Genomic DNA, 12,255 nt, shown 5'->3' with positions numbered 1-12,255 from the left:
GGTACCACAACTCCAATATAGCAAACTGTTTCATTTGTGTGTACATGTTTATAATTGGTTGTTAACACAATTTTAATACAGCCATACCTCAGCATACAAGTGTCACACCCAACATATGGGAAATTTGAGATACAAAAAAAATTCCAAGCAAATTTTAGGTTTGATATACGAAACAAATTTGAGATACGAGCATAAGAGACAGTTATCGCTGCGGTCACTAAGTGGCTGAGTGTGCGAGAAGCCACCTAGGAGAATAGCATCAGTCAGTTTATCGCGTCGATTGGTTTCAAGTTTAAAAAGGTCAGATAAAAGTGAAGGTGAAAGCGACTCACAAAGCAAGGCAAAAAGAGCCTAGCTGGAACAAGAAATGTGCGAAAATTAACTTAGAATTAAGTTTAGTGTAATGTAAGATTCAAACTTATTTTAAGTGGGAGTATAATACACTGAATTTATTAGGTTAGTTTTAAAGTTTATGTTATGTAGTGTCACAAAAATGTAACGTAACGAACATGTTGCCGTCAGGTCTTTCTCAGAAAGCTATTAACCGCCGCTGTCTGTTTCGAAGGTTAGAATTCCATATAGTCCTGTACATACTGTTACATTTTGTTGCAGATTATAACCACTACATAGGTTTTGTTAGCTGTCAGCTGGTGAGTTAGAACAATTAAAAACACATTCTCCATCGTGATGTCCCGTTTTTAGGTAGTTTTCTCAGAGGGTAGGAATGGATTAATTTGTATTTAGTAATTCTATATAAAAAAAAACTGATTTGAGATATGAGTGAACTGACATATGAGCTCGCTCCTAAAACGCATTAGGCTCGTATATCAAGGTATGACTGTATAGCAAACCATTTGATTTGCATGTGTAGTAGACGCACCTATAACATTTACCTCCTATAACGTATATGCCACGTAACTTAAAGAATGTACGTAAAGTTTTTGCTTCATACAATGTAATTAATTCCTTATAACGTAAAGTGTCAAGTTAGTGCAAGTTCTCAAATCGAATTTGAATAACGAGAATCTCATAGTTAGCCTTAAAATATCGTTTTCTCTCTTGCCCCACTTGAGACAGAAAATGCTGAATACGCCTCTCTCTTTACGTACATATACTAGAACTCAGGCAATCTAGTTTGCTGTTAGAGACCGTCAGGTGTGTCGACAAAGCACAAAAAATAAGCAGCTGTGCAATAATTCAGAAATACATGTATTTACTTGAAAGCGATTGATAGGTGCGGGCGTTGGACTGTCGATTACTAAGGTGATTGTAACGAGTTTTAGTCTTGTCGAAAGCTATCTCTTATTCTAATCTCGGATACCACTCTTAATACGTATAGTAAAAATATATTTTTGTTTTACTATATTTTAACCACACAAAACATTGTTCAATATCTTTTTTGTGCAGTATAAACATTGCTCTCTAAAAAAATTGACATAAATTAACATTGAAGGTGTGTGCTCTTTTCAACTTGCTGTAAAGTTACCATAATTACGGTCTACAAACCGAGTAAAATTAATAAAAAAAGTAAAAAGCTTGTCGCTATAAACCATTGATTCTACAGTTACTTTTCAGTCTTTAAATTAAAAAAGTTAAGTCTAGTTTTGTCCTTTTGGAAGGGCCAAAAGAGTGAGTTTGGAATGATTTTAGAATTAATTAGGCAATTTATATGTATTTTACTGTTTGTATAATGTAAACTATAGTGCCTACTGTTACAGTACATGTTTGTAACAGCATGTTAACACAACTCCAATATAGCAAACTATTTCATCTGAGTGTACACGTTTGTAACGATATGTTAAAACAATTCCAATTTCATGAACCTAGTCTGAACCACAATAAAAGTGGTTAATTTAAGCATAAAATATCCATAGAGGTTTTCATTCTTGGCTTCTATGAAAGCTCGGTTTTGCGATCATCTAATCAAACAGCATATTAACGTTCCACTTTAAAGGAGCAGGAGTAGACTACTGGTTTAGAGCCTCTGATGAAGGAACCACTCTATGATCACGCACTCTATGAAATTAGCAATGCAGGTGAGAAAAAAAGGAAGGACAATTATCAACAAATTAACAAGGTAATGAGATGTATGTAATACCCGTTAGCTGACGCAATACAGTGCTACTTGAATGCTAAATCTATGAAGATATTTTATTCATGAACTTTATTGGTAGTAGCTTTTGTACATAGAAAAAGGCGTTGATGATCATACCAAGTATTTGCTTTCCAAAGCTCTGTGATTGTTTCTGATGCTCAAAGCTGTCTCTGCAGAAGTTCCAATTTCAGTTTGAGAAATGAGAAGTTGTTCCCCCGGTCCTTTTATCCAGTCAACTATCTACGCAGACGCAAGAGAACAGAGGCTGTATCAGAAATAATATCAAAAAACATGGAATGGAAGCCGCTACAAAAGAGGTCAGTCAGCAAGTAGTATCACAGCCATTGGCAGGCTACTCTATAAAGAATTTATTTATTTTAAGAGCAATACTATTGGAGCATAGTCCGTACTACTCTATACTAATAGAGGCATTAGGAAATCTATTCATAACTCGGTGACTTTTTTGTTCATATTTCTGTAACCAAGGCGTTGTTGGTTATCACCATCTTCACCATCCACTTCATCAAGCCATTTCTTAGAAATTGAACAGGAAGTAGACAATAGTATAGAGCTTTACCCTTCAGCTGCATTAATGTAGGTCACAAAAATGCCAGAACAAATAAATTTCAAAAGTAAATGAAAAAGCTAAAGTGTAACAGCTGACACAAGTAAAATACTAACAACAAAACAATAGATTTATCTGCTGCAGCAGCACTAGCGAGCAATAGATTTATCTGCTGCAGCACTGGCGAGATTCTCAGAACCAAACATTGGTGATAGGTTAAAATGAAACTTAAAAATTGCAAACCTCTCTAATTTCCTGGTTGAGAAGAGATAATTCAGACGAGCTAGAAGCCTCCATCTTTAATTGAACACGAAGTCGACACGCTTCAAACATAGCTTCCAAATCTAGCAAAGCTCGTCTTATTTGTACCTCCGATTTCAGCACTCTATTCTTGATAATAAATCCACTCTCTTCATCTTCGTGTACTGAGATTAGTTCTTGCAGAAGTCGCTTGCCTAAGTACCAAAGTAATCTTTCAAAGCAGTACTTTCAGCAGTAAAAGCAGACTTTCCTTACGACAATTATAATAAGAATAATAAGAGTGATAAACATAGACGTCACAATGAAGACTGATATTCTCCATCAACAACATTAGTCTACAGTATACATGTGCCTGTTTCATGTTATAAAACAACTCAAAATTCACAAACAAAACTATTACATGTGGCTAAAGTATTTGGGACTAGCGGTAAGCCAGGTGATGCCCAGATTTTCTTTCAATGTCAATCAGATAGTCAGCAGGTGGGTGTTTAGGTGATTGATCCTCAGGAATCTGATAGAGTTTAGAAACTAAATATTTTTCGCAATCTTGCAGAACAGTAGGCATGGAGTATGTGTGCGAAGTTTGGACAAAAATCGGCAAAAAACACACGGACACGCACGCACACACATGATGACAAAGTTGGATTTATTATTTTTGGTTTATTTTAAGTAAATATAGTCAAAAACATTTCAAAGGTCAGTGACAATGCGCATATGAATTCTATAATATCTGAACTAGTAAGATCAATATCTCACTATCCACAATCCTGATGTCCTCATCAAACACAAAGGTCAACTTGAAATGAGACCATCTTTGATCGTGTTCATTTTTATCTGAGTTGTTGTACATATCGGATATAAATATATAAATGTATCAACCAAGGGATTGGCTGTAAGAAACTCACCCGTGACCAATAAGGGTTCAGGTAAACATATCAGACTCTCCCAAGCGCTTTGGAGCTCATCTGAACTTTTCTCAAAGTCTCCTTTCTGGATTGACTTGAGCTGTAGAGACACTGCCTGATATTCCCTGAAGAACTTCTCCACTGACTACAAAGTCCATACACAGTAATTGGATCATTAACTTCGCAAGTAATAAAAATAATATATTGTCAGAGCCTGGCATGGTAAAGATGAGAGGTGAGGACAAAGATTCATATCAAGAACAAATGGTGGTTTCTCGTTGCTTTAGTATTTTTCAATTGTACCATCAGTAAGTTATTGAACAGGGTATAGCAGACATGTCAAACACGTGGTCTATGGGCAGCATGCGGCCGATTGTAGGCACTCTCGCGACTCGCACGGATGATCCTCTTAACAAACATACACGTATTAATGAACAGAAATCATAACTTTGACATCAATTTCTATTTTCTAATCATTCTGCGTTCTGAATTCTGCATTGATGACTAGCTGATTCAAATCAGCCACAATGGACATCATTTTTATAAAACTTCATCAGGCATAAAATAGCTAGAAATTATATTTTAATGCAAGATAAGCGTCTGATAGAATAAAAAAGGCAGTATCACATCCTATACCAATAAACACCCATGTCGATATATTCTTGATACGCTGTCACATTTTTAGTAGTTTTGAATTTGTGTCATCAGTTCAATGACATCTCACCTCTAATGTTGTCCTTTTCATCCCAGAACCTGTTTAGTAATTTTTTTTGATTTTTGTTCCAATTTATTATTTTGCTACACCTGACCTTTTCTCAGGGTCATTGCATTTTATGGAGAATATAAAGTTCGTTTATCATTTTTTTTTGCTATTTTTAAGGAGGGCAACTTGAGTCAACGTCCTCCTTTCACTTTATTTCTATCAGAGAAACCAACTTCACAAGCATTTTTCTGATACAACTGTTACTATTTGAGTTATGAGTTTCCCTTTCCGAATGCACAAACTAATGTTCATAGTCACCTTCTAAAACTCATTTGCCTTTCTGTATACGGTATGTGTATCCATGCGTAGCCTCCCAGTCCATCTAGTTATTGACAAAACCCAAAAAAGCACACTTCTTCCCCCAAAACAGAAAGCTCCAGGTCGTAGATATTTATTCATGTCCCCTATCTAATTTAAAGCTTGCTAAATTGTTAGACATCTCATTTCAGACTTATCTTCCTTCCCAAAGATTCCCAGATGGCTAGTTCAAAGGTTGGTCCGCTGTATCTCCTCTTCATTGTTCATTACACTAAGTTAGACTACACTGAGTTAGATTACACTGAGTTAGATTACACTGAGTTAGATTACACTGAGTTAGATTACACCGAGTTAGATTACACCGAGTTAGATTACACTGAGTTAGATTACACCGAGTTAGATTACATTGAGTTAGACTACATTGAGTTAGACTACACTGAGTTAGACTACACTGAGTTAGACTACACTGAGTTAGACTACACTGAGTTAGATTACACTGAGTTAGATTACACCGAGTTAGATTACACCGAGTTAGATTACACCGAGTTAGATTACACTGAGTTAGATTACACCGAGTTAGATTACATTGAGTTAGATTACACTGAGTTAGATAACACCGAGTTAGATTACACTGAGTTAGATTACACCGAGTTAGATTACACCGAGTTAGATTACACCGAGTTAGATTACACTGAGTTAGATTAACCCCAAACAACTCTCCAATCCAGGAATATAATTCATTGTTCGCTCATTCCAATGTGGCCAGCCTTATCTTGAGTGTCTATGGTTGACTTAATTTCACCATCCTTGACATCGGATCGACACAGCCTGTAGTCTGAGGACCCAATCAAGCATATTCATAACCAAACAAACATGTGTCTTCTAAGAAACAACTTCTGCTATTTGGACAACTAAGCTTACAGACCTTCGGAGAATGGTAAGTTATTTCATCAAAAATAGACTATGTAGCGATGCTCTAGGTTGATCTGTGCTGGCCAATTTTTGTTAACCAATAGTTCTTGTCCCTTAGTCTAATTGTCACTTGAACTCCTCATCAACCACGGAAGCATTCAACAATGTTGTGCTTTATTAAAAAGCTTACAACCAAGTTGCTAGATATTAATATATAATTGATTAATATAATTCACAAGTTTCAATTCAATTTCAAAAGACTATCAATTCTTGAGATATGAAAAAATACCAATGATGCTTTTATCCAGATGAGAAAGGAAAAATGGCTGCCAACAAAACAGTAGTTCTTTTTGCACTTCTGCACTTCCAAACCTTGATCACATTCTGCTGTACATGCTTTCAGCGTAATTCAAAAGTTGCAAATTGATTAGACTATTAGTTCTGGAAATTTTGCTGAAAAACGGATGGGACTTCTAACTGACCCCGAAATGGTAAATGGCTGCCGTCAGAGCATTAGTTTTATTGACATACTGATGGAAATTCTTTGTAATGAAAATAAAAATTAGTCAAACCTAAAAAGCTTCTGCTCTTCAGCAACAAGAGCTTTACGCTAAAACTATTTGTTTTTTCTAATCATAACAAATATACACTCTATCAGACTTGATTCACACAAACTATTATGTTTTTTCAATAACCTTTAAAACTTCACATCTGCGAAACATTGTGGAAAAAAGCTATTTACAATTTGAAGTCGGTTTTTTTCATGATTTCTACTACTTTGGAGCTTCAATAAGATGTTCAGTTTGAAAGGATTTGTGCTGCCCTAAGTACTTTCACAGTCGATTAATACCTGTTAATATAGTCTAGTCTCTAGTATCAGGGGGCTTGCTTGTGTATACAAGGTTTTGTCTAAAAGTATTAACCAAATATGTAATGCTACTTACAACTGTAATCAATCACTAAAAAGAATAAGACATGATTTTAAAGGAGGTTTTCCTTTTCACTAAAGATGGAAATGAGAGTAAAATGTTCTAGCGACAATGCCTTCCTATTTCAAGTGCCAAGGACAAATCACTGGGCAGATGTTAACCCTATTAGCAGAGGAGATAATAGCAATATTTTCTACTCACAAAGCTTGCTGCTTAGTTAAGGCTAGTGCACACTATCGCAATATGTGAGTGCCGCAATATGTCAGTGTCGATCCCGTAATACATCAGTCATCATCCGTGATATAATTGTTCACACTATCCCAAGTCCATCTGCACTTACACCAGCGAATAGTTCATGACGTGGCATGCTCATTATAGAATAAGGTTGCTGAAACGATAAAATACTAGTCCGGCAGCAACTATCATAAAGGAAAAAATAGATCAAGCAATCTGCCGCAGTCAAGTACCGTCAACGAAGTGGTAAACTTTGCACAGACTGTAGTCAATGCATGGCGAAATATCAGAAAGTCTGACAGCCGTGATGTTTCTCGCCATATCTGCACTGTACATAGTCGACAAATAATCGCCGAGAGGACAACGCCGAGAGGACAACGCTTAGAAACGGCGATATAGTGTGTACGAGTGTTAGAGGGTAAAAAAATAGCTCACCAGCTGTCTTTGTATCCACTGTTCATGGCTGTATTCAAGTGTTCCGCACAGATCTTTACACAGACTATTTGCTGGGAGGTGACTAGTGAGCTGAACTTCTGAGACAAACTATAAAAGAGTGCAAAACGATTAACAATGTTGAATATGACAAGGTTTTTGGCTTGCAGTCAGGAAAATGGGGCATCAAAAAAAAGGATGAGTCATCGACTTATTGAAAGTGTAAGGGCATTGCTAGAGATTTTCTACTAGTGTCAGCAAGTATAAAAGCCTGGGTACGCATTTGCTTAAATCAATGTTTAGCTCTGCGATGGACCACAACTATAGATTAACGATGGATTAGCTATTTTGATCACCGACAGTACATCTACACGCAATGAGCGATTAACTGTCGGTAGCCGCTAATCAACAACAAATAAAACTTACAAAATTGCATTCCCGATATCGGGGATCCTTTTATTATCTTTTGATTATTTGATTACGTATTTCAACACGAGCGTAGTTCTTTGCCATGCTGGCGGAAAGACATCGACATCAATCTTAACAACTGTTAAAAGTTGATCCAACGCTAACAAAAGACAGCTAATCAAGATACCAACAGTTGCGATCAATGGTGTCAAAGTTAAGCATATTAAAAATCTATTGCATCGTCGCTAGAAATGATTTCGTTGGCCGCTGATCGCAAAATAACGTCATAGCAGCTAATCATTGCAGTCCATCACGCAGCTAATGGTTGATTTGAATGATAGTGTCATGAGCCTGAACAGAAGATACCCAAATACATCGGTTACTGGTAGGATGTGCAGCGAGTGACTAGAGTTTTTAGACATACAGTAATGGAGAGAGGTTTGTGGCTAATGTTGTACAGCAGAGGTTTGCTAGTAGAAACCACAAGGAACAAAGGCTAGTTATAGTTAACCACTGCTACAGCATATGTGCAGTATGGAGGTGTAACAAATTGCATATAGATTGATGAAATTCAACGGCAGCGCTGAATGAATAAAATCTAATGTGCAATGGTTGACACATCCGAGAAACTTTATGCAAAACGTGTTCTGTCCAACAACAACTGCACATCGCAAACGTGGGTAACCAAAAACCTAGTACTGCCAATGGGTGTTTGATTAGCAAATAAGAAGACGAAAGAACCAATATAAAAACTTTGTGACCCATTAAGCATTTCGATACGACATCACCGCGAGAACGTAAAAGCTTTAGACACATGGTTTATGCCAGAGTGAGTTCCGCAAATATTTGCTTTCTTGTTTTCTTATCTGTCTTTGCTGTCTTGTTTTATAAATATGCTGTCTAGTTTTCACGCATTAAGAATTGATATGGAATCACTAAAGGATTAAGTCACAAAACAGCGACTTGAACCCTGGACCATCAGATTAAAAGTCTGATGCTCTACCAGCTGAGCTATCCGGGCTGCTCATTACACTATTCGAGCCATCATAATCGATCTGCCTTGATTTATGTTGCATAAAGACTGTACGTTAATTCATTATTCAGTGAGAGGCTTTTCATGTTTTCTGACTGAGTTTTGCAACTAGTAAAATATAACTTCTTGTTTTTAGAAAAGAATCGACACAAAATGACAAAACATTTATACCGCCCAAACAGGGACTCGAACCCTGGACCCTCAGCTTTAAGTCTGAAGCTCTACCGACTGAGCTATCCGGCTTTCTCATTACATTGAGATGGAACCATCAGAATCGATCCCCTTTGATTTATGTTTCACAAAGACTGTATGTTAAATCATTATTCAATGAGAGGCTTTTCGCGCTTTCTGACCGATTTTCACAACCAGTAAAATATGCTTTCTTGTTTTTACAAAGGGAGAATTCACACAAAATGACAAAATAGATATACCACCCACACAGGGACTCGAACCCTGGACCCACAGACTAAAAGTCTGATGCTCTACCGTCTGAGCTATCAAGCCTGCTCATTATATCAAATTGAGCCATCAGAATCGATCTGCCTTGATTTATGTTCCATAAACCCTGCGTGTTAACTCATAATTAAACGAGAGGCTCTGTGCGCTTTATGACTAACTTTCGCAACAACCAAAATATGCTTTGTTGTTTTTACAAAAGGAGAATCGACACAAAATGAAAAAACACTTATACCGCCCAAACAGGGAGTCGAACCCTGGACCCTCAGAATACAAGTCTGATGCTCTACCGACTGAGTTATCCGGGCTGCTCATTATATTAAACTTGAGCCATCAGAATCGATCTGCCTAAAGTTATGTTTCATGAAGCATGCGTGTTAATTCATAATTAAACAAGAAACTCGGTGCGATGTATGACTAACTTTCGCAACAACCAAATTGTGCTTCCTTGTTTTTACAAAGCAAGAATCAACACAAAATGAAAAAAACAGGTATACCGCCCGAACAGGGACTCGAACCCTGGGCCATCAGATTAAAAGTCTGATGCTCTACCGACTGAGCTATCCGGGCTTCTCATTACATTGAGATCGAACCATCAGAATCGATCCCCTTTGATTAATGTTTCACAAAGACCGTATGTTAATTCATTATTCAATGAGAGGCTATTCGCGCTTTCTGACTGATTTTCACAACCAGTAAAACATGCTTTCTTTTTTTTACAAAGGGCGAATTAAAAAAAAAAGACAAAATAGATATACCACACAAACAGGGACTCGAACCCTGGTCCCTCAGATTAAAAGTCTGATGCTCTACCGTTTGAGCTATCAAACCTACTCATTATATCAAATTTGAGCCATCAGAATCGATATGCTTTGATTTATGTTCCATAAACGCAGCGTGTTAACTCATAATTAAACGAGAGGCTCTGTGCGCTTTATGACTAACTTTCACAACAACCAAAATATGGTTTCTTGCTTTTACAAAGGGAAAATCGACACAAAATGAAAAAACATGTACACCGCCCAAAACGGGAGTCGAACCCTGGACCCTCAGATTAAAAGTCGGATGCTCTACCGACTGAGCTGTCCGGGCTGCATATTATATTAAAATTGAGCCATCAGAATCGATCTGCCTTGACTTTTGTTCCATAAAGCCTGCGTGTTAATTCATAATTAAACGAGAGGCTCTTTGCGCTTCATGACTAACTTTCGCAACAACCATGTTATGCTTTCTTGTTTTTACAAAGAGAAAATCGACACAAAATGAAAAAACAAGTATCCCGCCCAAACAGAAACTCGAACCCTGGACCCTCAGATTAAAAGTCTGATCCTCTACCGACTGAGCTCTCCGGGCTTCTCATTACATCGAGATCGAACCATCAGAATCGATTCGCCTTGATTTATGTTTCCCAAAAACTGTATGCTAATTCATTATTCAATGAGAGGCTTTTCGCGCTTTCTGACTGAGTTTCGCAACTAGTAAAATACGCTTTCTTGTTTTTACAAAAGGAGAATTCAAACCAAATAAAAACACAAGTATACCACCCAAACAAGGACTCAAACCCTGGACCCTCAGATTAAAAGTCTGATGCTCCACCGAATGATCTATTCGGGCTGCTCATCGCATCAATCAAGCTATCAAAATCGATCTGCTTTGATTTATGTTCCATAAAGCCTGCGTGTTAATTCGTATATATACGAGAGGCTCTCTGCGCTTTATGACTAACATTTGTAACAACCAAAATATGCTTTCTTGTTTTTACAAAAAAAGAATCCACATAAAACGAAAAAACCGGTATGCCGCCCAAACAGGGTCTCGAACCCTGGACCCTCAGATTAAAAGTCTGATGCTCTACCGACTGAACTACCCGGGCTGCTCATTACATCAATCGAGCCATCAGAGTCGATCTGACTTGAGTTATCTTTCATGAAGACTGTATTTTAATTCAAATCTCGATAAGAAGCTATATGCACTTTCTGACTGATTTTCGCAACTACCATAATATGCTACCCTGTTTTTACGAAAGGAGAATCTACACAAAAAGGCGAAAAAGATGTAACACCAAAACAAGGACTTTAACCCTGGATCATCAGATCAAAAGTCAGATGCTCTACCGACTGAGCGATCCGGGCTTCTCATTACATTGAGATCGAACCATCAGAATCGATTCGCCTTGATTTATGTTTCATAACGACTGTATGTTAATTCATTATTCAATGAGAGGCGTTTCATGCTTTCTGACTCAGTTTTGCCACTAGCGAAATATGACTTCTTGTTTTTAGAAAAGAAGAATCCACACAAAATGACAGAACATTTATACCGCCCAAACCAATACACGAACCCTGCACTATCAGAGTAAAATTCTGACGCTTTCCCGACTGATCTATTCAGGCTGCTCATCGCATCAATCGAGCTATCAAAATCGATCTGCTTTGATTTATGTTCCATAAGGCCTGCGTGTTAATTCATAATTAAATGAGAAGCTCTGTGCGCTTTATGACTAACTTTTGCAACAACCAAAACATGCTTTCTTGTTTTTACAAGAAAAGAATCCACATAAAACGAAAAAACTGGTATGCCGCCCAAACAGGGTCTCGAACCCTGGACCCTCAGATTAAAAGTCTGATGCTCTACCGACTGAGCTATCCGGGCTGCTCATTATATTAAAATTGAGCCATCAGAATCGATCTACCTAGACTTTTGTTCGATAAAACCTGCGTGTTAATTCATAATTAAACGAGAGGCGTTTGGCGCATTATGACTAAATTTCACAACAACCATGTTATGTTTTGTTGCTTTAACAAAGGGAGAATCCACACAAAATGAAAAAACAGGTATACCGCCCAAACAGGGACTCGAACCCTGGACCCTCAGATTAAAAGTCTGATGCTCTACCGACTGAGCTATCCGGGCTGCTCATTACATCATTCGAGCCATCAGAATCAATCTGACTTGATTTATTTTCCATAAAGACTGTATTTTAATTCATATCTCGACAAGAAGC

The 12,255-nt window shown here is 37.4% G+C and overlaps 2 protein-coding genes and 4 non-coding genes across 6 annotated transcripts in view; 1 reads left to right on the top strand and 5 right to left on the bottom strand.

The window, feature by feature from the left end:
* LOC137390735 (titin-like) overlaps positions 1 to 4,571 on the bottom strand; it is a 133,535-nt gene extending 128,964 nt beyond the window's left edge. Inside the window, exons 1-4 of the mRNA XM_068077057.1 lie at positions 4,551 to 4,571; positions 3,827 to 3,971; positions 2,904 to 3,115; positions 2,213 to 2,335 (exon numbers count right to left, since the gene is read on the bottom strand). Of these exons, the coding sequence (XP_067933158.1) occupies positions 2,213 to 2,335; positions 2,904 to 3,115; positions 3,827 to 3,971; positions 4,551 to 4,571 (501 nt within the window). The remainder of the gene's footprint in view (positions 1 to 2,212; positions 2,336 to 2,903; positions 3,116 to 3,826; positions 3,972 to 4,550) is intronic.
* Positions 4,572 to 5,066: 495 nt separating this feature from the next.
* LOC137390733 (orcokinin peptides type B-like) lies at positions 5,067 to 5,552 on the top strand. The gene has a single exon (XM_068077056.1). The coding sequence runs from the start codon at positions 5,067 to 5,069 to the stop codon at positions 5,550 to 5,552; it is 486 nt and encodes a 161-aa protein (XP_067933157.1).
* Positions 5,553 to 9,486: 3,934 nt separating this feature from the next.
* Positions 9,487 to 9,559, bottom strand: Trnat-ugu (transfer RNA threonine (anticodon UGU)). Its single transcript has one exon. It is a non-coding gene; the product is annotated as a tRNA-Thr (tRNA).
* A 189-nt stretch (positions 9,560 to 9,748) lies between these two features.
* Positions 9,749 to 9,821, bottom strand: Trnak-uuu (transfer RNA lysine (anticodon UUU)). The gene has a single exon. It is a non-coding gene; the product is annotated as a tRNA-Lys (tRNA).
* Positions 9,822 to 11,830: 2,009 nt separating this feature from the next.
* Trnak-uuu (transfer RNA lysine (anticodon UUU)) lies at positions 11,831 to 11,903 on the bottom strand. The gene has a single exon. It is a non-coding gene; the product is annotated as a tRNA-Lys (tRNA).
* Positions 11,904 to 12,091: 188 nt separating this feature from the next.
* On the bottom strand, positions 12,092 to 12,164 carry Trnak-uuu (transfer RNA lysine (anticodon UUU)). The gene has a single exon. It is a non-coding gene; the product is annotated as a tRNA-Lys (tRNA).
* Positions 12,165 to 12,255: the final 91 nt, after the last annotated feature.

This window comes from Watersipora subatra, chromosome 3, assembly GCF_963576615.1.
Source record: "Watersipora subatra chromosome 3, tzWatSuba1.1, whole genome shotgun sequence".
NCBI lineage: Eukaryota > Metazoa > Bryozoa > Gymnolaemata > Cheilostomatida > Watersiporidae > Watersipora > Watersipora subatra.
This window is presented reverse-complemented; position numbering and strand designations above follow the sequence as displayed.

Excerpts from the sequence above, each read along its gene's own strand:
- LOC137390733 (XM_068077056.1), top strand. The coding sequence starts at position 5,067 with ATGGCTAGTTCAAAGGTTGGTCCGCTGTATCTCCTCTTCATTGTTCAT.